At 48.1% G+C, this 24,814-nt stretch overlaps 1 protein-coding gene across 5 annotated transcripts in view; it reads right to left on the bottom strand.

The window, feature by feature from the left end:
- Positions 1 to 24,814, bottom strand: part of SLC25A22 (solute carrier family 25 member 22) — a 52,127-nt gene that overhangs the window by 11,726 nt on the left and 15,587 nt on the right. For 3 of the 5 annotated variants that reach the window (XM_059474678.1, XM_059474682.1, XM_059474680.1), the window contains exons 2-5: positions 17,100 to 17,206; positions 12,914 to 13,039; positions 9,659 to 9,714; positions 3,892 to 3,982 (exon numbers count right to left, since the gene is read on the bottom strand). In XM_059474678.1, the coding sequence (XP_059330661.1) occupies positions 3,892 to 3,982; positions 9,659 to 9,714; positions 12,914 to 13,039; positions 17,100 to 17,119 (293 nt within the window). In that variant the 5' untranslated portion in view covers positions 17,120 to 17,206. Of the gene's footprint in view, positions 1 to 3,891; positions 3,983 to 9,658; positions 9,715 to 12,913; positions 13,040 to 17,099; positions 17,207 to 19,100; positions 19,123 to 22,364; positions 22,416 to 24,814 lie in introns of those variants that run through there. The other 2 variants (XM_059474679.1, XM_059474681.1) reach the window with 2 other exon arrangements.

The following is a 24,814-nucleotide window of genomic DNA, read 5'->3' as shown; positions in this document are numbered from 1 at the left end:
GAGGCCTCACACACTGAGTACCCAATAGTCAATGATGTACTTTAAATCCTGGTGTACTATCAATCTAAATTGCCTTCTCAGCTTCATACCCAAGTGCTTCATAGTCAAGCACTTCACTTAGCCCTGGTGACTCCTCACATCCTCTGCTCTGGATAATGAAGCCACTCCTATTTTAACAGCAGCCATGAAACTGAGTCTCTCAACACATGCAGCTTCAAAAAGCCAGAGTTTTAAAAAATCCCATCTGTTTCCAGCAGCCTGAAGACCTGGTTTCCCCTCTCTCCACATTCTGCCTTCCCCAGCCTAGTGAAAACTCTTCCCCACAGAAAGACACAGGAACAAAGACCTGCCTGGAGACTCCTATGTGGCCCACCTTCTTCTCCTGGGAATTACAGAAGCTCTTAGGTCAAAATCATCACAGGAAATCACTTGACCTTATCACCTTTGTCAATCATGGTCATGGAGTACCCTTCAGGTTTTTCAGTCTCCCTCCTCTCCTCCACAGCATAGCAAGCATGTCTTCAGCACACACACAACTCACTCAGGCCTTTGTCACTCCTAAATGACCAGGACAGCTTGGAAGGACCAACTCAGTTTTGTTTCTTGAGAAAACAAAAAAGCTGTAGCTGTAGGTTATCATAATGGCCTTGACATCAAAATAGAAACTGGCAAAGAAATAGAAACTGGCCAAGAAGCAGAAATGACATCCCCCAGCCTGTAAGCACACATGCTCCCTGCACCATAAGGAGGGGAAAAGCATGGTACAGGCAGGAGTGCCTCCCTGAGTTAGCCTCAGGCTGGAGAGAGCTGCAGGAACACACACCTGCACACTCAGGAGAGAGCTGCACCAACAAGGACATGAGATCCCTTGTGAGGACCTGCTGCCCCAGTGCTCTACCCCCAGCAGTGTCCAAGGGCAGAGTCAGGGAAAAGGGAGTCTAGCACAAACCCGTAGTGATAACATCCCTAAAATACTCTTCCAGCAATGCGCAGTCAGGAGCTTCCTACACCACAGGTGCTGTTTTCAGTCAGGCCTTTCAAAAATAGGCTTCATGCCACTTTTTTATCCTGGCAGTTTAAAAGCAATTTCAACACAAAGTTTTTCAAAGGATAAAAATAAATACATTAATGCACACTGAAAGCTGTTGTTTAACTTGAGGCTACTTTGAGTCATTTGAGTCATGCTGGAATTGCCACACTCTCTCTGGTCCACACGTGCTTCCTCCTCTTGCACATTGAGGTCTATTTTAATACCATATATTTTAATCAGCAAATACTGGTAGAACATGCATATTTTATCAGAAAAGGATTACCAACTCGTGCAACATATTTCAGGCAAGACAACTGCTACATGCTTAGCACAAAGGCATTCAATGTAAACAGGCCTAGAAGAATTCAGCATCTTTGAGTCAGAGCATCCTTTGGGATACTGACCCAAGGGCACAGCATCTATGAAAATACACAGCAGACAGACTGGTTTGTGCAAAAAGGACTTTGAGGGAGCTGAACCAAGATCTTGCTGATCCAACCTTACATTGATCCTCACCCCCTCACTGTGCTTTGCCCAATGTATCACCTTGACTCATGCAATTACACATCAAGAAATGAAACCATATTCATGTGCCAGGCAGCTCCAGACTTCACCTTTCTAACCCCAAGCTATTTTGTTGTTTATAACTAGGCTTTGGCTGGAATTGTGAAATAGGTGGCCCAGCCCTGTGATGTGCCAGCAGATATGCACCCTGTTGGGTCCTGGGTGGGAAAGGCCTTTAAATTCCAGCACTGCTAATCCTGTCCCATCTTACCAAGGCAGCTGGGGAGGATGGGACAGAAGCATCCCAAGGGAGAAAACTAGCAGATCCCACATTCATAGCCTGTACCAGATACAACAAATCTACAAGGTATTTTTCTTCCCATCATATTTGCAGTGATGTTTCTAGGTAGAAATACCTTACATCATCAAGGCTCTGCCTCTCTGTCCAGCTCACACTGGCTACCCTCAAGAGCACAGCTGACCAGATTTCACTCATCCAATCCCCCCACGGTGGTTAAATGAGATGAGTGACCCTGACTCCACATGCTGCTGGGTGCTCTTGTCACCTAACCGTGGCCCAATGTCTCTTTTCTCTAAAGGAACTAAAATGCTCTGTGTTGAGACACAAAGACTGCCCACTACCTGGGTGGTATCATGCTCCTGCTCTAGGTCACTGTAGTGCCAGACCCATCAGTATGTAAGATTTAGGAGAACATGGTGTCTTGCTCTTGGAAAAATTCTCTAGCTCCTTTATTCTGAATTAAGTGCAGCATATCATCTATGTCATGTGTGCACCAGTTAGTGACCCAAGAGTCAAACTGGAAGAGGTCTGAGTGAAAACCTCAGCTGGTCATGGAAACAGCTGCACCCAACTTACTCAAAGACCTGTTCAAAGTTGGACTCAGCACTGCGGCAATCACACACTGGTCCTCTGAGGAAGCCTTTACCTCTTGGTGCAGGACAACAACTGACAGGCATGTCCCCTTTTAATGGCTGAAACATCACAGCAGTGATTGCTCTCCCAGAATGCCAAATATGTTGCAATGCTAGTCTGATTTCTTCCATGGAACCATTCCCTTAGTGGCAGTACAAGGTGTGGCAGATTGGCACCTTTTTGGGCCTGCACAGGCCACTAAGCCCCCACTTTGTAGGTGGTGGCAAAGAGCTGCTGTTTACTGCAGTACACCAAGGTGTGCTGGGCTGTCTGCTGCAGGGATGAGACACACCACTTGGTAGAGGACATCACTACCTCCCACTGTCTGAGCGGAGCACAGAAGAGACACTATTCAAAGACTTGAGTCAGAAAATCACGAAGAGCTGTGAGCCGATGAGTCACACAGACATATGTTAGCTGCTACTTTAAAGGACTCCAGAACAAAAGAAAAAAAAAGAAAGAAAAGGTACAGAGAAAAAATGGATTCTCAATCTGTGTCAGTCTACAATGTCCACTGAAGTTGTTGAGGCACTGATCTGCAGCAGCCAGGACTGACGTGATATGTTTTGGGTAATTGTTAAGCTCAGTAATTGTGCTGAGCTTTGCATTTTCACTGAGGCCCCACCCCATTACTGTTAATGGGAATTGCTGGGATCATATCCCAAGCAGGCTGTCATTTTAGCTACTGTCACTGAGGACTGGAGACAATGCCCTTGCCTGCCGCTGGGGAAAGGCCTCTCTCTGATGGGAGACACAACTATTTCTCATGCAATTTGGAAACATCTTGGTGAAAGCAGCATTAAAAATTCAGGATCCAGCTCCTCTCTAGCTTATGCCTTTTACTCACATTTAATTCACATGAACCAAACTCCACTTGCAAGCTGAACCAGTAATTTTATTCCTTCAGCATTTATTTGAAGGTCAGCTGCTGCAAGTGCCCTTAGTTAATTCAGATTTACCACCTCTCTAAAACTATTTTCAAGGTACAAAAGGAGAAGAGGGGTGCTAAGTTTGGGGTCTACAGAACTTGACTTGATACCTTTTCGAGCCAGAAGGAGCATGAGAGGATCCAATAGGATGCTGAGGACAAGAGTCCTCCCAGCAACTGTTTGAGCAATGATCAGTGACATTGGGTTCCTCTCAAATACTTAGACTACACATTCTGGATCTGCTAACCTTGGCTTAAATCTGGGACTATTTTTAGAAGCTTGAGTAAAGAGCAGTCATCCAGTGGAGTGCTTCATGCTTCCCATTTTAGACATCGCATCCTTAGCCTGAACGTAATCACCAGCTGAGCTGTTCAAGGTCAACTCATATTTCAGTCACTGCACTGTCCCATTCCACCTTCTCCTGATGTCTCACCAGACGTGTTGCAAGAGTTGGTGTCTTTCAAGCTGACTGCAAAGGTCAATTCCCTACTCACCCATCTTTGGAGAGGTGATGCCGGAAGAAGTCATTGGCTGCCAGTTTGATGGCTTTTTCTGGTGTCACTAGAGTCAGGTTCACTGCAGCCCCTGGGCAAGGAAAAGAGAAAAAGGCCATTGGAAAATGACAATAATGGAATTGTTAACTGGATCTTTCAGGAATGTGTTGTAACTTCTGCACAAAACCACAGACAGAAGGATGAGAGCTCCCAGTGCACCAAAGGGATTTAGAAATACAAAACACTACTGAAAATTAACAAGTGTTTCTGCCTCCCAGCACCTTGAGTTTGTGAAAACATCCCCAGATGTGTTTCTACTCCATTTGCCATATGTATTTTGCAATTTCTTCAGCTTCACTACTACCTCCCACCATGTATGTATGCATCCCTGTCTCTCATCCAAGGATGCACTCCTATGAATTCAGAAGGATGTAGATCAAACCTTCAGAAAAGGAGTACAAGATGGTTTAACAACCAGTCCCAACTCCTTTGCAAATATTTTGTGATACTGAGAAGCAAAAGACCCCCTGCCACGCCTTCTCGAAGCAGGGATCTGTTCCCAGCTTCCTCCCAAAAAAATCCCAAAAATCCAGAGCAGCTGGAATTCTAAGCAGCTCAGCAAAGGCAGAGCCATTGAAAGACCTGGAGGCTGGCTGAAGTCACCTGGCTCATTGGCTCATTGCACAGAACCAGCTCTAGACCAGCCCTTAGAGCAAAGTGGCTTCCCCTGTGTGTCACCACTGGGTGTCACCCCCAGAACAGCCACCGCTGAAGTGGCTTTTTGCCCACCACAAGCTGCAGCACACAGAAATTCCCCTCTGAGCTCCATGGCAAGGCTTGCTGGGGGACCTGGGGTGTAAATAAGCCTTGGCTCCCTGCATCCCCCACCCGCCTGAGTGCCCTTTTGTCAGTAGCAACAAACAGCAAATCCCTGTATTGTGCCTGCCACAATGAAAGGCCTGCATGGCCTGGCTGGCTGCTGTGGGCCTCAACACCGGTATTAGTGCAACATCAGTGCTGCTGGGAGCAGCTTTCAAGCTGCCCTGGGGGAAATGGGGTGAGGGAAGAGCCAGTCACTTCCCAGCAGAGTGAGGTTTGCACCATTAGATTAACACTCCAGAACATTCCCCTCCATTTAAATCCTATAGCCTCAATCTCTCCCTACCTGCACTGAAATGTACTGAGCTCCAAGCCCTCCAAAGGAGCTCCACTTGAGATTGGTTAATGGCCTAGAACACCTTTGTAAGAACAAGCACAAGTACAGACATTTATGCTTATCTTTGAGATTTAAACAATTTAACCCAAAGATTCATATTCCAAAGGGAAGCAGCCAGAGAAGCCTGTACCCCCATGCGGCTCCAAAGACGTGGTGGGGTTCATTTTCAGGACCTCTGCACCCAAGTTGACAGGAGCTATAAGGGCTAAAAACACCTAGAGAAAGTCAGCTCAATCCTTTATTCCTTGGGATGGACTCCCCTCCCTTCAAGAGCTGAAAGACATAGGTTTAGGGGGACTCTCCTCAGATTAGGATGCAAAGTCACAATGGGACTTCTGGAACCACTACAACAGGGAGTGGAACACAGGAATCCTTGGCTCCACATCCTCTGCTCAGAAGACACATCTCCACTATTCAGAAAACTGCAGCAAGAAAAGACAGCCTTTGCTGCATGGGGCTGGGCAGCCCAACACATCTTCCCCCTTTTCAACTCCCATGTTCAGATTTTGCAGGAAATACAGAGTAGTGCAGCCTCTTGCAAGCCAAAGCAATGCATTCATTCCACACTTGTCATTTGTTTCATCCAACAAATGCCATCATCTTTCACAGTACACAAATCAACTAGTAGGGAGCAGGGCAGGCCTCTCACACTTCTGGTCCTTTGCAAACTTTTAAGGGCACCAGTGATTGTGCTGCTTCAGTTTGATGTTCCTCGTACACATCATGTCCCCTCTGCCATGGCTCTTGTACACAAAGAGAAGCCACACAGAACCTTCACACTCCACATCCACCTTTTAATGCCAATCATATCAGGATCTACAAAGCAAATCCACACAGCCTCATTTTAAGTGGAAGTGGCTGCCCATGAAGTGTTCCCTCAAAGGCCAAGTTGGCAACAACACTCCCAATGGCTATGAAGTGTAACACCTGTACACTGACACAGCATGAATAACCCTTTCCTTGGAAAAACAAAAAGAGAAAGGAAAAAAGCATAAAGCTGCTACTCTTAACACCAGTGCAAAGGGTTCACTAAAGAAAGCAAACAAACTCCAAACTGTCAAGCAAGAAAGGCACACAAGAAGTGTGTACACTTCCACACTCTGACTTCCTTAGGAACCAAGAGGCTTTCACAGAAGTTTCTCTTCAACTGGAAATAAAGCTGAGGGTAAAATCACGCAACATATACAGGAGAAAAGTTAATGAACCTGAGTTTTCTCCTACATCTTTGATATTTTCAGTAAAGCTGCTTAGCAGAGAATGGATAATCCCTGTCCTGAATAATCCATAACAGCTTCAATTTACTGGAGGAGGAGATATTAGATACTCCAGCTGCTGGCTGTATGCTTTCCACAGCATTTTCTTCTTTTTGTAAAATCTCCTCAATTCTACCCATGCCAATGGGTACTTCCCTAACTAAAGCCAACCTTGGCCTACAGGCAATGCTACATGTACCACAAGCAAAGACAGACAAACAGAATGGAAAAAGAAACAGGAATCATTAAAAACCAAAGCTTTTTGTAAATAATTAAGGAAGCACTACAAAGAACAAAATCAACCAGAGGCAAAACTAGCTGTTTGCCAACTAAACTTGTAGGCGCCCTCTTCTCACCAAGCCTTGATTTTTTATTAAAACACATTTCTCACAGAAGTCCTTATACACCACCAGCAACCTACATAACAGGGAGATTGAGTCATCCCCAGTGCAGCACTGGGAGATATTATTAGCAGAGGCCAGGGAAGGCTGCCACACTACTGCAGCTAAGTGCAGCTACCCTCCAAACGTCACCAACAGCAAAGGGAACTTCCTCAGCCTGATCTGGGCCTTTGGCTCCTGCCAGCTTGGCTAAACACTTGGTCTGCAAGCAGCACTGGGATTGCCCAGAACACATGCTGGGATCTTTAGGTGGCTTCTGGCTGGACTGCAGTAGGAAGCTGAGGGAGCATCTCCCCAAGATCCCCTATCACTGATGCCCATGGGGACCAGAAGCCCACAGGCACTATGGATTCATTCACTTGGCATCATGTTTTAAGGCTGTGCACCATCAATTCCTTGAGCACAGACAGGGCTGGACAGCACCATCCAGCATCAAGGCACTGCTGCTATACAGACATTATGGGAAAAAATAAAGGGAACTCCTCTTCTTCCTGTCCCAAACAAATCCAAGAATCCCTGTAAATTCTGGGGAAGAACTTGAGAGAAATGTTGGGATTGCCTTATACATCACACAGTTTGCTATGGGCTACTCATACAAAGCAAAAGCTGTTTGCCCACACAAATATATTAAGAGGTGCTTTGCAGAAAAGCATTCTACAAACACAAGCCACTCTCCTGTCTGCACTGAGGAGATTTGATTCACACATGAAGAAGCCCTGAAGTCACCCCAGCAGGAATGGCTGTGCCCAAACAAACCCTTTCTGTCCTCTGACAGAGGCCAAAGGATCTGCAGGGACAAGTGACGTGCTTGTGACTCCTCCATGGGGAGCAGCAGCTGCTACTTTAGCACATTAAGATATAATCCTCCCAATTTCAGCTTAAAGCCTGCAAATAGGAGCTTGTGAGTCATTCAGCAAACTCTGCTGGGGAACTAGGACAGCTGGAGGGAGCAGGAACCAATCCCACCACCTGATTTCCATTTCTCTCTGTCTGCAAGGCTGAGATATCTCTTTACCTTCTTTCCAGAAAAGAACTCGCACAATCTTCATGGACCTTGGATGTATTTTACCCACCAACCCTCTCCCTAAGAGGGTGGGAAGGTCTGCTTATGTCAGCTTACAGAACTGAGGCACAGGGACCAGGATTGCTGCTCTTGGAACTACTCACATTTGCACCATGGCCATGCTGAAGCATCTGTAATTTTCTGGAAGGAGCTATTAAAAAAAGGCCTCTCCAACCCAGCTCCCTATTTAATAGTCAGAAGTAATTTCAATCAACTCTCAGCACCCTGAACAGAGTTAGAGACATGGACCAAGCTGAGCAGACCTGGGAAAGGTCGGGAAAAGAAAGAGGTATGCAAAACCCTCTGTACCCTTCTGCTCGGGGATGACAAGTGGCCTGGAGATCCACATCCTCTCTACCACTCTAAGCCTTAAAGGACTAAGCTGTCTCTCCCAAAAGTCCTGATTCTCACGAAAACTCTTGGTCCCACAGTCTCCCCTGTAAGTTTCCCCAACCAGCTTCCTCCTTCTGCCTCCTGCCAAGCAGCCTGCCAGGGCACATTTACAGCCAAAGTTAACACAAGCTCAAAATCCTGGCTAGGAACACAGCAGCAGCCAGATTCTGGAAAAAATCAAAGGGGAACACGTCATAGCTAGCATTGAGGATGGAGCTTGCCAGGGTTCCTTGAGGTTCTTTGTCTTGTTGCCTGCTCCCAGGAAAGCTGATGCAAAGCAGCCAATCCATCCCTGCCATCCACCACACTCCCCTGAAACACCCACCAGGAAGTTGGGCAAGAGACTCTGCCTGAACATCCAATGCCTGCTCCTGGGCTGGCCAGCCACAATGCCTGTTTCCTTAGGAGCAGGGAAGAAGCAGCAAGGAACACTACATGTGCCAAGAGCAAGGTGCCAGCATCTTTGGACTTCTGCTTGAAAAAACAAAGAGCAAGGACTCAACTTAATCACAGCAGCATAACTTGAACCAGGCTTAATCAGGGACTGAGTGCCACCAAGAATGCTATCTAAGCACCCAGATAAAAACTGCATGTGCAGGCAGGCGACTATCAGGATACAGAATGAACCAGAGTTCAGGGTCAATGAAGCCAGCTGGAGCATGCTGCAAGCCAAGAAGGTATTCCATGTTTTCCTCTGCTACAAGTAAAGTCAGAATTTGGCCTGCTGGCCTCCTCTCCTCAAAATCTTTAAAAACTTACAGGGATTTTGTGTTTAAATTATAAAAGGCATCATGTCAGCTGAAGAACTCACTGCTGTAATACACAGCCTGAACCAAGGAGCCAAGAGATTTCAAGCAGGTCAGCACAAAGCAACCAAACAGGTGAAGCTCCACCCTGAGCCAACCTCTGATTTTCTTACCATCCCAAGGGAGTTTTTCTGAAGAGCAGGTTATTTTAATTTTTTTTTTTTTAATTGCAGCTTGTCTTAATGCTTGAACAGGGCACTTGGGCATGCTTGAGACAGCAGACCTGACCGTGCTGGTGGAGGGTTTTGACATAAATTCAATCATTAACCACAGAACTTCAAGAGCTGGTTTGCTACTGCCCCTCTGTCAAAAGCTACCATGCCCAAGCTGGGAAATATAATATACAGTCCTGACACAAAGTCCAGCAGCTTCACTTAGCCTGCTAGTAATGATGAACTTCACTAAGTGGTAAGGTTTAACACCAAAACAGTCATTTGGAGGACTCAAGTCCTCAGTGGTAGGTATCTGAATAGACACCTGCATGGAGTTTATTTTAGAAACAGCTGCACTGTTCAACCTCCGAGGATATTGCCAGGTTATTGCTTTATATGCCAGAGAACAGAGCTTTTCCTCCTACTTACACACCAGTGCTTCCAACGCAAAAGCTGCACTGTGCCTGACTCAGCTGTACTCACCTCGGTACATGCCAAAGTAGCCTTCCGACCGAATCGTTTTAATGAGGCAGTCAGACCTGCAAACACAACAGAGGGAGATCAACCACAGCACCTCAAAGGTGGGTGAGTGCAGAGAAAAACAAACAAATTTCTTGGAGTGGTTTCCATTTACATTCTGTCAGCAAAACCCTCAGCTGAGATGGGAACGACATCAGCCTCTGAATGTGCCGTTGTTCAAGCCCGAGTCCCATTTCACCCCTTCAGTCCCATTTCAACCTCTGAGTCCCATTTCAACCCCTGAGTCACAGGGGCTTTGAAACCCCTGGCTCACCCTGCACACACTGTCTGCTTTCTAGAAACACAAAAGGGAAAAGTGTCACTGCAAGGGCTGTTTATCCAGGGTCCCCTGTGGCAAATGCACATGAAATGCTCTAACAAGCAGATCCCCATGGGCACATTTTAAAATCCAGCTCTGGAAGGGAAATGAGGGGGGTCAAACCCCCCATGCTGACTTGTTTGTCTTACTCAGTGAAATCTGACACGAGGCACACAAAGATGAGATGACCTGAACACTCAGTCATCTGTGGCCTCCCACGAAGATTAAAACATGCACTTTTAACACATCAAGTCCCACAGCAGGCAGCAAGCACATGGGCTCTTGCCCTGAGGACAGCGTGGCAGGGTATTGTGCTCCAAGGGGAAAACTGTCACTTTCCTTGTTGCAAACACATTTACTACAAATGGGAAAACCCTGCAGAGCACTGGCTTTTGAAGGCACAGAGACACACACCCCTAGCAAATCCAAAGTCACAGTTCAGGATAGCTGCATAGATTCCCTGGCAATTTTCCTCACTGGACCACAGCTGCATGAAGCTGGAATGCTGCCTTTAGGATCTTTGGAAAGAGACAGGTACTAGCTCTAGACATACAGGAAAGGAGAGGTGCACATGCATGTATGTGTACATAATTTAAGGAATAAAAGGCTCTTTTAAGCAGTAATAAGAGAAGTGTGGCTGATTAAAACACAAATGCATTTTTAAGAGATTTGGCAACACAAGGAGTAAACTTCTTCTCAGCTCTGCAGTAGTGCTGAGGTGGAAGAGAAGGAAATACAAAGCTTCCTTGAGGGCTTTATGGCCATGGGCAAAGACTGTTCTAGAATTATTTGTGAAGAGCCCATCTTGCATTGCTACCAGCCATGGCAATGAGTTTCCCCTCAGCTGGGACTCCTTGAATCCTTTGGCATCTCATCTTTCACACATTCCACCCTAGCCCCTGCAACTTGCACATACTCATCTCCTTCTGAGCAGCCCCTCCAACTCATCTGCAAGCCCCAGAAATCTCAGTGCACCTCCCTCCTATCCCTCCTGTCAAGTTCTGACACTGCATGCAGTGCTGGAGGCAACACATTTTCCCCGAGCCAGTGATGCTGCAGCAGGGAGAGGAGTGAGAAGAGTTGCTCCCCACCATATTGATACAGCCCTGCTGCATCAGGATAGAGCGTGCATGTCACTGAAAGCCCCTCAAGCTGCAGCAGAACAAGACGCAGCCAAGGCTACATCCAGTGTTCTTCTCTCCCTGGAAAAAGGGAGCCAGCAGCCAACTAAAATTATACTAAAATGGAACCCCCACAGTAACACACCTGGGGCAGCACAGCCCAAAAGCCAAGCTCTCTCCATCCCTCAGAAGTCCTTTAGTGTCTTTGTCTTTTTAAAGTGAAAGGTTCCCCTGATGCCAAAGATCTCTTGAGCATAAGTAAGGCATACTATCTTAAAGTAAGAGAGCTAACATTTTAAAGGGACTTGCTGCCTTTCTTGGGTATTCAGCAGACACCAGGTAATTGGTGTAATCAGGAGATCTAGTATGGATGGGCACACAGCATTTCCAGAAAAAAAAACTGCTGTAACAGGGGAAACTTTCTTAGGAAAGCTCAGCCCTTCCTGTTCTTAGAAGCAGCCAGTTCAAATATACAGTGTAAATCTTATGTATTCCTCAACAGCTCCTGATCTCACTGCAAGTCCTGGCTATGGAGCTGACTTGCACTTGACTGCTGGAGGTTAAAGCCTCTCTCCTACCGAGCTCCCTTCCAGGCATGAGACATCCTGGCATGCAGCCCCAAGGAGTGCCTACAAGTTCTTCAACCTGCCTAAACTCCTCCTGCTGTCAGGTCACGAGGACAAATGATCCTCAGGGAGGTGAAGCAATCTACAGCAGGAGCAGGACACAACAAAAGGGGATGCAAAGCAATATGGGCGGCCACATCCTGCCAAAAAGTCATGGCACACTGACAGTGCAGGAGGGAGCAGAGAGCACAGGAACAACCAAGGGAAGCACCAGAGCCTACAGCCTAAGCTCACGTCATCAGCTAGAGCAAGGAGGCACAGAGACTAAAGCCATCAGCAGAGACAGCATTTCCTTCCTATTCCCCCTCTGCCTCAAATTCTCCTGGGCAGGAAAGAAGAAAAGATGGTGTGGAGGAGCAGGGATCAGGTTACACTAGTTCTAAACCAAGTGGCAGGAGGACAGGACATACTTCACCAGTCCCAGTCCCTTCTTCCCCTCAATACCACAAATTCTTTTGGAAAACTAAGGCCTAAGTCTCTGGTTCCCAGGATAAAGCATCTTGTGCTAAGTGTGGTACCCATTCTCACAGGAGACACACAGCCCTAAGCGCTCGACACAAACTCCAAGTGAATTTGGTGGGCTGGATACGCTCGTGCCTTCTTTTCCTACAGGTGCAGTAGCTGGGGTTCTTTTGGACAGTGGATGGCTGGTCTAACTATAGCATGTGTCAGCCTGTGATCCTTCAAAAGGCCCACATGCAATGCTCTAGACTGGGAATGAGCAACTGCTTCCTCTTTTTAAAACTGACACAGCAAAGGAAGGATCTCCAATATCACAGCAATGGAAACAGAACAGAGGCAGAAACTCCCTCAGGCACCTGACCAGCTCAGCAGACTCCTTGTGTTTGGGATCAGTTGATTGGGATTCCTTGTGGTTTGGTTCTGAGCCCTGGCAGTAGTGAACACACTGCTCCCAAGCCAGGGATGCAAACAGATGTGCCTCTGCAGAGGACTCCCCTGCTCAGCTCAGCAGCCTCAAGAGCTGTCCTATTTGCTTTATCTGCTCTAGCACAGCTTGGCTCCAGACTGTCCCCTGGCTTTCCTGACGACAGCCCAGTTCCTAGAGGTGCTGAGCTCACCTGAAAGAGGTAACAAAGTGCAAAGACTCCTGTGGAAAGCCCTGAGGGATGGTGCCCGTGTGGGCAGTACTCACAGGCTGCTGTACATCCGTTGGCCATTCTGCTGGTTCTGCAGGCGAGTTTTTGCCAGGTCAATGGGAAATACACAGGTGACCCCAATCAGCCCAGCTATCCCTCCATTGATCAGCTTGGCAGGTAAACTGCAAGGGGATGAGATAGAGAGAAACAGATGTCTTAGCACTGGGTAATATCAGGGAAGGGAAAGAGCAAAGAGCTGAGGACTTTTGTGTGACCAGAGTTAATGCATCGCTGTGAGACAAGGCTGTCCCCCCCAGCACAAAGGAAGCTCTTCCGCAAAGCAAAGCTTGGTTCCTGCTGTGCATATGGAGAGGCAGAGAAAGCAGCACATACCATCAGCACAAACCACTGATGAGTGGAGTGGAGCCAAACACCTAACCCACACATTACGAGGAGCAGGAAAAAATCCTGTTGCCCAGGACATGGGGATTTCTGTTGTCCCTAGAGGAGAAAAGACTGAGTGCTGGACCATCCACCATGCGGACAGCCTTCAGCTAGGGCCTGATGGCATCCAAGCCAGCAGGTTTACTGACAAACACTTTCCTGCACCACAATCAGATCACAGCTAATGAGAGACTCATGATACATCAGCTGCTACCATCATGTGGGAATGGCCCAGCAGAAGCACCCAGCTGGCAGCCATGGAGCAGATGGCTGCAGCCACGGGAAACTGCTTCCAGACCCATCTCCCAGGGCCAGGGGAACACACACAAAGCAGCAGCCCAGCAAAGCCACCGGGCTGGCAGCCTGCAGGGCTGCAGATGTGGAGACGTGAGCTCATACCTCTGGGGGAAATCAAAACCTGGCTCACTGCACGTGCTTCCGAAGCACGGGGCTTTTTCCACTCCCCGCTGTGTTCCCACTGAGAATTCCTGCAAGTGGCACTGAGCGAAAGTCACATCAGCTAAACATGGGTTCCCAGCAAATTCAATTAAGAAAAATGTCCTGCACTTACATGCTCAATAAACCACTGCACAAAGAGACAAAGAGAGCCTGTTTGAGTCAGCCCCCTTCAATAAAGCACAGGATATGGCTCCCTGAACACAGGATGTGTCAGATATTAAGCTGGTGGCCGACAGCACTCCTAGACTGCAGCTGGGTGAGCCTGCAAGGCCTATCCTCCCCCTGGGGGAACTGGCACGCTGCCTTTCATGGTGGTGACTTGCTGCTCTGGATGGGGGACAGACTGCATTACCCTTCAGAGGCAGCAGTGCTGAGGCTGGCCAAGGCACGTTGGGGTGAAGCCCTGCAAACATCTTCCCCCCAACAGCGCTCCAGAGCAATCTGCATCAAGGGGCAAATGCAGAGAGGATCAATAAACAGCCATGCTTGAGGGAAAGGCAGGATTGAAGACTGCAGGTTTCAACTTGAAGGGTCCCTGAGGAAAGCAGACAAATGAGGGATGGAAAAAATATAAAAGACTTTGTCCACAAGGGTTAAGCATGATCTTGACACCTCAGGACTGACATACCTTGACACACTCCTTTCAGCCTCTGCTGTCCTGCACCCAAAGCTCCTTCCTCCTCAACACCTGCCAATATAACACACACACAGCCCCAGGGCTGGCACAGCTGGAAGAAGAGGTGCCAAGGATGGGCAGACAGATCTGAGCTCAGCCTACAACTCCAAACTAGACAGTGCTGACTGAGATTAAATCAGCACAGTACTTCAGGAAGGCAGGCCCAGATCAGTGTACAAGCTCAGTGCAGAGCCAGACTTTCAGACCTCACCAACTCCAGACTGTTGCCTCAGGGATCTGCATGCCACAGTCTGAGAATGGAATAGATTTGCCTGTAAACTCCTACACTGAACTTGTTCTCAGGACATGGGAAAACTTCAAACAGTAAACTTCATATCATTGTGCTCTCCTTATCTAACCCACAGTCACCCTGAAGGAGGAGGTTAAAAACCAGATAGAAGTGTCCCAGGATGGAGACACCATGGACAAGGAAGGTATTTGAAGACAGGATTACCTCAGCCTCCCCAAATTCAGCTCTGAAGTCACTGTTGGCAGGTCACAGACTGTGAGGCACAGCTAGTGCCCCCTTCCAGCCTCAGCACTGTCATCACTTCTCTAAGTGTCCCTGAAACACCTGGGACAAGCAAACACGTGCCTTTCTCAACCTGTTCCAACAGTGAAATCAACCCAGGGTTTATATCAGGTGGGACTGAGACACAGACACAAAGGTCCTGCCTGCTGCTACTGTAAGTGCAAGAGATTTCCCCAATTTCAGCCCAGACCCCAGCAGTAAAGGGGAATCATCTGATGAGGCTGCAGACAGCCTCTCCCTCTGCCTGTGGGGCCAAAACCCTTGCTCAATACTCCCATCACACCTGAATCTAGCCATGAACACTGCAGGGGGAAACTTGCAGGGATGGACATGGAGCACTATCCAGTGAGACACTGAGATTAAGTTCCCCGTGCACTGCTGCAGAAATGCAATGCCCTTGATCTCACCATGCAGCAAACCACTGCTGTTGATTTTAGTCTTTTCTATCAATCTTGCTCTACTAAGGGGTGTCAGAAACAAGTCTCCTTGGCTTGGCTGCCTGTGACCACTGCAGACACATGGTCCCATCAGCTGGAGAGATGAGCAAAGCAGGAGAGGTGAGGGATTTGAGGCACAGAGAAGAACATGAGACAAAGACCATTGCACCTGAATCAAAAGCTATTTCCCCTGTGACTGAGTCATCCCACTTCACACATCAGTGCTTTCTGCTCTCTCAAGGGATAAGAATCCACTGTGCCTGGTCTCTCTGTCCTATTTAGCTTCTGCACAGCTACTGCCTCTCACTACCTACGTGTGCAGGGCTTAGTGAAATGGGGACAATGCTGGCTAGCATGCAAATGAAGCCATTTGCTCAGTTTAATACAAGAAGGGATATAAAGGCATCCCAGTTCTCCTCTTCTAGTGCTCCTCCTCAGCCCTTTTAACTAGTCCCTGTAGCCAGCAAGCTCCTGCTCACACCCCCAAGAGCACACTGGAGGAGCCAGGGCACATCTTGTAGGACACATCTCCTCTTGTAGGACACATCTCCACTTCCTTCAAAATACCAAGTCAAATAGCCACAGGTGTCTGATCATTTTGCTTTGCTGAGGTTATGGGGAACATAGACCTGCCAGGATCCATGGAGGTGAATCTCTGCATGCCCTTCATGGGTGTGTTGGAAGAGTTCCAAGTGCTCTCCAAATTGGGTAGTGGATGATGGCCAAGTCTTGGCACACAAACACTCCACAATGCTGTATTTTTATCAGCACAGCTCAGGATTGTTTACTTTTGCAGAAGGCAGGCGTACAGGAAGATATCCAAATCATGGCAAATGCTAAGAAGGAACAGCCCTCTTGCCTGCAGCATTCAGGGACTGCCAAGTCCTGTCCCTTTGTCTGCATGTTTCACTCACCCCACCTGTCCTGAGCTTTTAACCTGGAAAAGTAGATGCTAGAAAAGCAACATGAAAAAACCCACAGGAATCTCACAGCATGTAGGAGTCACTTAGCTGGGGCAACTTCACAAGCAGCAAAAGTTAATCCCATGTGGAGGACTTGCAGATCCACCTGATACAGCTTTTAGGAAGCAAAGGGTAGAACTGTGTCTTCCCAGGAAATGAATCCCCGTTCATTTCCAGGGAAAACTCAAATCCAGCCTTTACCAGAACCAATACTCTTAAGTTTCCACTGTGCACATAAGTGTCCTTAATCATTGTTGGTACTTCATATTCCTGCTATCACTCAAGCCTTGACTCTGTAGAGTAAGGGCACAAGGCTGCACAAGGCTACACAAGGCTACGTGGACTTTGTCTTCACAAGTACTGCATCCTTGGCTGGTCAAGGACCTGGCTTTGCTCCCTTGATGCCAGCAGCTGAAGTCAGCAGGTCAGGGTAACCTTTGAAAGAAGAAACAAAAGGAACAGACTCATGCAGCATAGAAAGCAGAGAGTAGAAAGAAAAAGGCAATGAGAAAAAAGAACTAAGGAAAGCAGAGATGTGACAACATGACAGACACACAAAATAAGAGAAGGTTCAAAAAAAGCAGGTAAGAAAGGAGAAGAAGAATCAAAACCGTTAAAGGCTGGAAGAGGTGATCAGGTGATTTCCTCCAACCTCCTGGATCCCAAATGGAAATAAGTTTGAAAGATTTTAAAAGAAAAACCTAAAGCACAATTAAAAAAAATAAAATTTACCTGATCTGTTTATCAGCCATTTAATTCAAACTTGATCTTGTTAAGAAATGAATCTGTTCCTTCCAATCGTTCTTTTTCAGTTACGTCTTTCTCACTTCAGTTTCCTCCTGGGAAAGGACAGAAAGACACCAAGAACACAAAGTTGAGACACTTATACTCTCCTTGAAGCTCAGGGGCTCCTTGGCAGGCAGGCTGTAGGGTTAGGACAGCTGAGGCACAAGTGACTTAAGGGAGCACCTGATCTCCTCAAAGAGGAGACTGAGCTCCAGAGGGAGCCTTATAAATGTATGTCTGTAAATATAAATATACAAGGACATATGGAGGGAAGAGTTGCCAAGGTCATCAGGCTCTAGCAGCATATGAGGAAGGGCAGCAGCCAGGCAGGGCACAAGCTCTGCCCAGAAGCCAGGAAACAGCCATGTCTGTCACTTCTCTCCAACTTCAGAGAGCATTTCACACCATACCATGCACATCCCCAACCCTCAGCAGGTCCACCCAGGCAGCCCAAGAGAGTCAAGTGTCATCATAAGACTTTTAGCACCTCCCTTCAACACATACATGCTGTGTCCAAAGGACAGCCTTCAAAACACTGCTCCTCCAGAGGTTACTTTCCTTCCCCTATTTCCAAGCTTAAACAGACAGCCCATGTTCAATCTTGTGCCAATACTGCTTTTTAAGCAATGCCTCTCCCTCCCCAAGCTACTGATGCCACTTTGCCCTTTGGACCGCTCCTTTCAGCTCTGCCAGACTGCAGGAGTCAGTTCTAAGACTCTTAATTGTTACTGTTTAATGAGAGTCGTTAGAAGTCACCACACAAAGAAATCTGGACACCAGAGAAAATTTCAGAAGTGGCCACAACTTTCAGCTTTCTGGAGATGCCTTCATCTCCTCACCTGCAGCATGGGAACCAGATGCCCTATGCTCTCTGACGTGTCTCAGCAGTATTCAGCCAACTCCCTCCCTCTTGCCTTTCACTTGCCACCTGGATGCTGAGCCAGAAGCAAAGGAAGTACCTTTGCCCTTTCCCTCTGGAATGAAATTTGCTCCTGTACTGCAGATTTCCTAAGCCACACAGAATCTCACATGCAACAGAGGGGCTTACAGGCCAGCACTTCTGCTCTGGAGATACTTCTGGCTCTCAGTGCATTCCTGAGAAGAGAAGGTCCCTGAAAGTGTGAAGAGCTAGTGAAGGTGCAAACAGGTATGGGAAGGAGTTCAGGTCACCCTCCTTTTATATCAAATGCCAAGGACAGGACAGCATGAAACCATTTGTACAGTCCCACTCTTGGACATGAGATGAAAATGCCTTTTCTGCAGCCCCACATTCAACTAGAGCTGTGAGAGACCAGCACAGGGAGCTCCCTAAGGAAAGGCATTCCTCCTCAAAACACTGCACACAAACCTCACCCACTGCACTATGCTGTTATACCTTCTGTGGCCCTCTTCAGACAGTTCACCTGATCCCAACTGATCTGTGGCTGCAGATCTTAAAAAGCTCCAGATCAGCTAAGTCTGCACTTTTCAAGGGAAAATCACTTACACTCTTCATTACATGTGCTTTATATGCATGTCCACAAGAGCAGCTTGGTTTAGGTTAATCTAATTTTCTATCAAATTAACCACAATAAGACAAAAATATAAAAATATAGGAAGACCAGTAGCTGAAAGCCTGTAACCCTGTCATAAACAAGTTGTGAATCATCAAAACTCACTTGATAATGTCTACACACTCAATTAACTTGTGTTACCGAGACAGGCCTGACAAAATACATGCACCAAGTGGTCCTGACAGCCTGCTCCAGTTTTGCTCTGGCAAAACACCCCCCTTGTTGCCTCTGCTGCACCCTTCCATGCAGAGGGGCATTCAGGAGGACAGACATCCACCACAAAGGGCAACAGCAAGGAAAGACAGCAAGGCTGCCAATATTCAGCACAGCCAGGTAGCCAAAAGAGTGAGAGACCAAGATGGACACACAAATACATCACAGGGCTGTTTCTTACCTGCTGACACAAGTAGGGCAATGGAGTCCCTCTGCACCAAGAGAGGCTTGGGACAGCTGAGTTTATTTCTCTCTGGCCTTTTTTTCTTTTGACTTTTGGCTTCAGCTCCCCACCTGCCCAGTAACTACAGAGTCTTCCACAGCTGTCTGATCCAGCTGGAAAACTGCTGATGCTTTCCACCAGGGAACAGATGCTCCTGCTGCGGCTGCACAGCAAGACAGGGCAAAAACAACCTTCCTGGGTATAAAACTGGGCAAAGTTACAGGTTTCCTTGGTGCTGGCTGTACAGCCAGCAAATACCAGGACTAGTATCATCTCCCCTAACAAAAGCCACTCAACTCGCGGACGAGCGACGGGAAGTGAACAATGTGATCATTTTACAGCAGACACCAGCACTTGATAACTGTTTAAACAGCACCTGGCACTGCAGAGGCCTGAATGTCTGCGGCCAGGGGATTTTAATGAATTAAGGGATTTTAATGCAATGAAGTGGAAAGCTTATTTGAGCTCTGTTTGTTTAAACAGAGCTCCAACGAATGATCATTTGCAAAACAAACCCTAAGTCACCCCAAGCTCTATCTGACCAGTTTGCTGTAATCTACAGAACTCTCTGAGTCCCTTAAAAGAGGTGAATGATGAACCCTCCAGTGGCCTGGTCAGGGAGTTTCTGAGCTGAGCCAGACCCCAGTCACTTCCAGGGCTGGAAAAGAGCTGCTACCGTTCTGCAGTCTAAGAGGGGGGAAAACTGGCTGGGAAGAGAAATCTGGGAATTTTACAGGACATTTAAAAAACAAATCCAGAAAAACATTATACATTTAACCTAGAAATGAAAGAGATTAAATAAAGACCTAAGTATATTTTCCCAGGAACACAGTGCTCTCAGGAGCCAAAAACTGCACATAAAAGCAGGCAAGCATCTGCAGCCAAGCAGGGTGTAGCTCCAAGGCTTCCCGTGGGAGAAGTGTCAGGGAGCAGAGTTTGCATCTTCCTAGGAAACCTGTCATCCGGACCTGCACTGGGGCAGAAGACAAGCCAGCAGCACCAAAAAGGTACTATGCCTCAGAAAGTTTTTGTATGGTTAAACATCAGGACAATGGCACTGCTGGAACTGGGAATCTGCATGGTAAAAGGAGCTGAGGAACTGGGAGGAAACTGGTTTAAGAAGTGAAATAAGAGTCACCAGAGAGCCACCTGAAAGCCAGAGGCTGAGCAGCCTTCATGGAAGAGGATCCTAAATTGAACATCCCATAATTAAGAGAATGAGAACAGCATGAGAGTATTTCCTTCCTAGAGTGCTGTTAACACAGCTAGGCATGGATTAATGCCCCATTACTTGCACACCAGGACATCCCTTTTACATTTATTAAAATGATCAGGCAAATTAGTTTCAGAGCCACACGCACACCGAAGCGGTGCAAATGGCCCGAAGCTCATGCTGACACATAAATGGCTCAGGAGCCTCCTCAGTCCTGCCTTTCCCTTTTCTCACCTCCCAGAAGTCAGCTCCAGACAGTGACAGAACAGCCACACTAGAAGTATCACAATGCAATCCTGGATGTATCTGGTCCTCATGGCCCAAGCCACCAAAGTGGTGCTATTTTTCTCCCCTGCCTTGCCATACATGTTCCACACAAATCAGACAGTGAGGCTTTCTCCAGGAAGGCCAACCTTTGTATCTGCTCTCCTGATCCCATGGGGCATGGGGCTGAACTTTCAACCTTCAGGTTTTGCCTTATCACCTGAAGGAAGAGTGCTTACTAGAGAATCACAGCCCAGCGTGAGGCATGGAGGGGAGCACACAGACCTCATTTTGTCTCATTAATGCATCACACCAGTAAGCTTGGATTTGAAATATGGGCACCCAACATCTCCACAAGCCAGGACATCACTGGAGCAGAAACAGGTTAAACTTACCCACAAGTCTCTGACCTTGCTGACTGCATTTAGTGCCACCAAACTGCCCTACAGATGTGGGTTGTCACCTCTACTCCCAGATGCCACTGCTCTACCCCCAGTCTGAGCTGAGTACAGCACCCTCCTCCTGCTCTTTGCCTGTCAGGCTGCCAGAGCCACAGTTGCCATCCTCCAAGCCAGCTGTGGGCTCCCAGTCCACCAGCTCCCCCAGTCCTGCCAGCAGCACCCCACCCTCCCAGAGGCCAGCTCTTCCCTTCTGCCCTCTGCCAGCACTCCCATGTGCAGATGCCCTCCCCAGCAGCCCCAGTGCAGCTGAGCACATCCTCTCAGGCTCAGGCTGCTGCACATGCTGATTTATCTGAGCACACACAGGCTGCCAGTTTGACAGAAAACCTTTAGCAAATGTCAGCTGCTGCTGTGGCCGAAGAAAACAAATCTGTCTTCTCCCTACACCCAAACGTGTTCCCATGCCTGATTTCATGCTAGCACAAATATTTGTGCCAGGCAGTCAGACAGGAATGAGACAGAACTGGAGGCCAGCACATGCTGGAGCTGTCACTGAAAGCCAACTTCTAAACTACAACCTTGACTTAAGAATAAACAGCAGAATGGGAAGTCAGGACTCCCTTCCACATATTTCTATTTGTCTTGAGAGCAGACAAACTCAAAGCCCCAGTGAGAGAAGCTGATGTCAAGAAACGGGGCTCAGAAGGTGAGCAGAGGAAACCAAGCTGTGCCAGCATCCATTGTGTCAAGAGGACACTGCCACACAACCATTCACAGTCAGGGATGGCAAGGGGAAGGAATCAGCAACATGTACCTGCTGGGAGAGGAGAAACCCTCTGGGATCAGCACACTTTCTTTCACAGCACAAATGCATCTGAAGGTGCAGACACTGCCAAATTTTGTTAATGACAGGAGCAAAGCTGTCATCACAATAAGGTTTAAGGAGTGCAAAATAAAACTGCAAATATTTCCCGAGAGAAACTGCTTTCTAGATGCATGACAGGCACAAAGAGCACAAGGGAGCTGGCACCAGGTAATGTCACCTGGGGAGAAGCTGTCAATTTGGCTCTTGCCTGCTCAGGACAGTTTGGGACAGAGGGTTTAGAGAAAAGAGGTGGCAATTTAATCTGCTGCCTGCTTGCCTTTAGGCCCTTGAAAGCAGGGACTGCCATGAATTTCCTTGCAGGACCTGGCAAGGTATTAGTCCTCAAGAAAACAAAGCAGCTCCCAAACACGCTGGTGAATGCTCTCCACCATCACAGAGTGTCACCCCTGCTCTGGGGACAGCACAGCCCCTTCACACCATTCTGCCACCAAACAGAAGCCCTGGGGCTGCAAACTCACCTGCTTTGTGGTCAGCAGCCAGCTGTACCCGTACCACTCTGGGCTGTGAAAGCACCAAGCCAAAGGCAGCCTTCCCCCTTGCCTCAGGTGATAAAAGACCAAAGTACCAGCGGGGAGGTGCCATGCCAGCCCCCTGCACCATTGGCTGCTCACACCCTCCAGGGACAGGCTCGCTGGCACAGTGCCCACTCAGCTGGCAAGGCACGGGAGGCAGAGCCTCAGCAGGCAGGGCACTCCTCCCTAACAGCCCCTGCAATGGCTCTCAGTCCAGCAGTCCCTCCCCATCCTCCACAACTGACCTCTGTCTCATGCAGCTTCCCTCAGGCTGGTCCGGATGGGTTCCTCCCCTGCCCCCTCCTATCACCGTGAGAACAGTCAGGCTGGCAGCCTTGCAAAACTGCAGGCAAACTCTGCCCCCATATCCAGCCTGCACTGTCCCTGCACACAGGGGAGCCTCTGCCTCCACATCCACCCTGCACTGGGGAGCAACTGCATGCTGAGACCCCATGATGAGAGAACGCCTCAAAACATCTCCTGTGTGCCACAAGGGGACAGGAGAGTCCCCTGGCTGGGCATGTGTTGCAGAGGTGTTTGGCTTTGCAACTGCAGGTGGTGCAGTATAGATTTACCTGAATGCCCACAGAGGGGAAAAAGAAGAACAAAACTCCTGATTAGCAATGAGGATTCCTGAGCTCGCATTCCAGCTCCATCACTGACTTGCCCTTCACCTACAGAAGGATTTCAAACCACAGCTGGCAGCCTGATGAACACCCCATGCCTATGACAACATTCCAGCTTAGGAAAAAAAACAAGCCTCGAACAAAAACAGTCCAACATCTTAGCAGACAGTAACTCACCACATCCAAACCAGTGCAGTCACCCATAATGCTGCAACAGAAGAGGATTTACCACAGGGCCACGTTGGAAGTGTCACAGGGACAATCCCTCAAGCCCCAGCAATATCCTGCATTCTGATACTGCATGCACACTGTTGCAACCATCCTCTCCACCAGGATTTAATTGAGACTACAGGAGATTCACACAACAGTAGTCAAGATTTGCCTGATGTCCTCAGTCACCAGGGTCTGCAAAGCAAAGGAGTTACCAAAGACATCAGGCAGAGCCTTGACTGCTCCTGACAACTGCCCCTCTATCTGCCTGGTCTCAGGCACACCAGGAAAAGCCAGCATAGCTGCTGACTCCAAAGCACAGATCAAAGTGAGTGGAGCAGCAGGTGTCACTGGAAAGCAAGGGGACAAAACAGCAGGGAAGCAGGTGGGGAACTTCCTGCCTCCAGGCAGTAAGAGTAGGAGGAACACACCCAGTTTTCCTACTCCCTCCCCTTTGGGCTCTCCAACCTGCTGGAAGCAGAGGCTGGCCCCCCACTCCCAGTACAGCAGCATCACACAACTTTGTCTGCTTTGCTGAGAAATCTTTTGCTGTAAGTAAAGACAAGAAGACAACAAGCACCAGCTGTTACCTCTGTGAGAGCTAAGGCTTGGAGCAAGGCCTCCAAAAGGCACTGTGAGCAGCAAGAGAAGTGCCTTCCCGACTTGGAGAGCTTCTCTAGGCCAAAAAAACCAGCAATTTACTTAGATTAGAGCAGAAGCCATTTGCTCTATTGCTTAACAAAAGGAGTCCCATGGAGGCCTCTTCTTGCATCAGCATGACCCCATTAACACTGAGATGCCAAGCCATCTGCCAAGACAGAAAGACTCGGGGAACAGGCCTGTGCTGGTCTGGAAGAAACACCAGATACACCCTTCAACTCTGCATGTCTTGAGTAGAGACTGCCCTGGATCAAAAGACTGGAAGCTAACACTCATCTTGAAGCTGGGAATGGTTATCAGTACTGCAGCACACCAAAAGGCCCCAACACCCACCTGGGATCTGTCATTTTAGGGGCTGCTCTGACCCTCAGTCAAGGAAAGTCCCTGTCCTGGAGATTTTGCAACTGAGCAAAAGTAAGGGTTGAGTAAGGACAGCCCTTAGGAGAAGTGACTCACCCAGGGCTCACATGGGAAGTCCTGGTATCAAAGATACTGGAGATGATAAATTGAAGGAACTGGAGGGAAGGTATCAGCAGGACAAATGAGCTTGCAGCCATCTTATTGAGAACACACTCCTCCACTGAAGGGCAACTCATTAAAACACTCTTAAGGCAGTATCTTCCCTCACAGAAGAGAGACAACAGGTCAGCAAGTGCTCACAGACCCCCTGGCCAGACAGAGGGGAGCAAAGGAAACCAAAGGGAGCTGCTGGCGCTCTTCCCATCTCAACCTGCCTCCTCTCAAAGTTCTCAAAAAGGCAATTGGGTCAAGTCTCAAAAGACCTGGCTCCTCTGCTCTGCACAAATGCCACATCAAGCATGCTGCCCTGCTGCCCTGTCACTCCTCTGAACACTTACAACACAAGTAACAAGCCTCTAAATTTAGGACAACTACTCATGC

The sequence above is a fragment of the Ammospiza nelsoni genome, chromosome 6 (assembly GCF_027579445.1).
Source record: "Ammospiza nelsoni isolate bAmmNel1 chromosome 6, bAmmNel1.pri, whole genome shotgun sequence".
In the NCBI taxonomy this organism is placed as follows: domain Eukaryota; kingdom Metazoa; phylum Chordata; class Aves; order Passeriformes; family Passerellidae; genus Ammospiza; species Ammospiza nelsoni.
The sequence above is the reverse complement of the archived record's forward strand: the minus strand, read 5'-3'. Positions and strand labels throughout refer to the sequence as shown.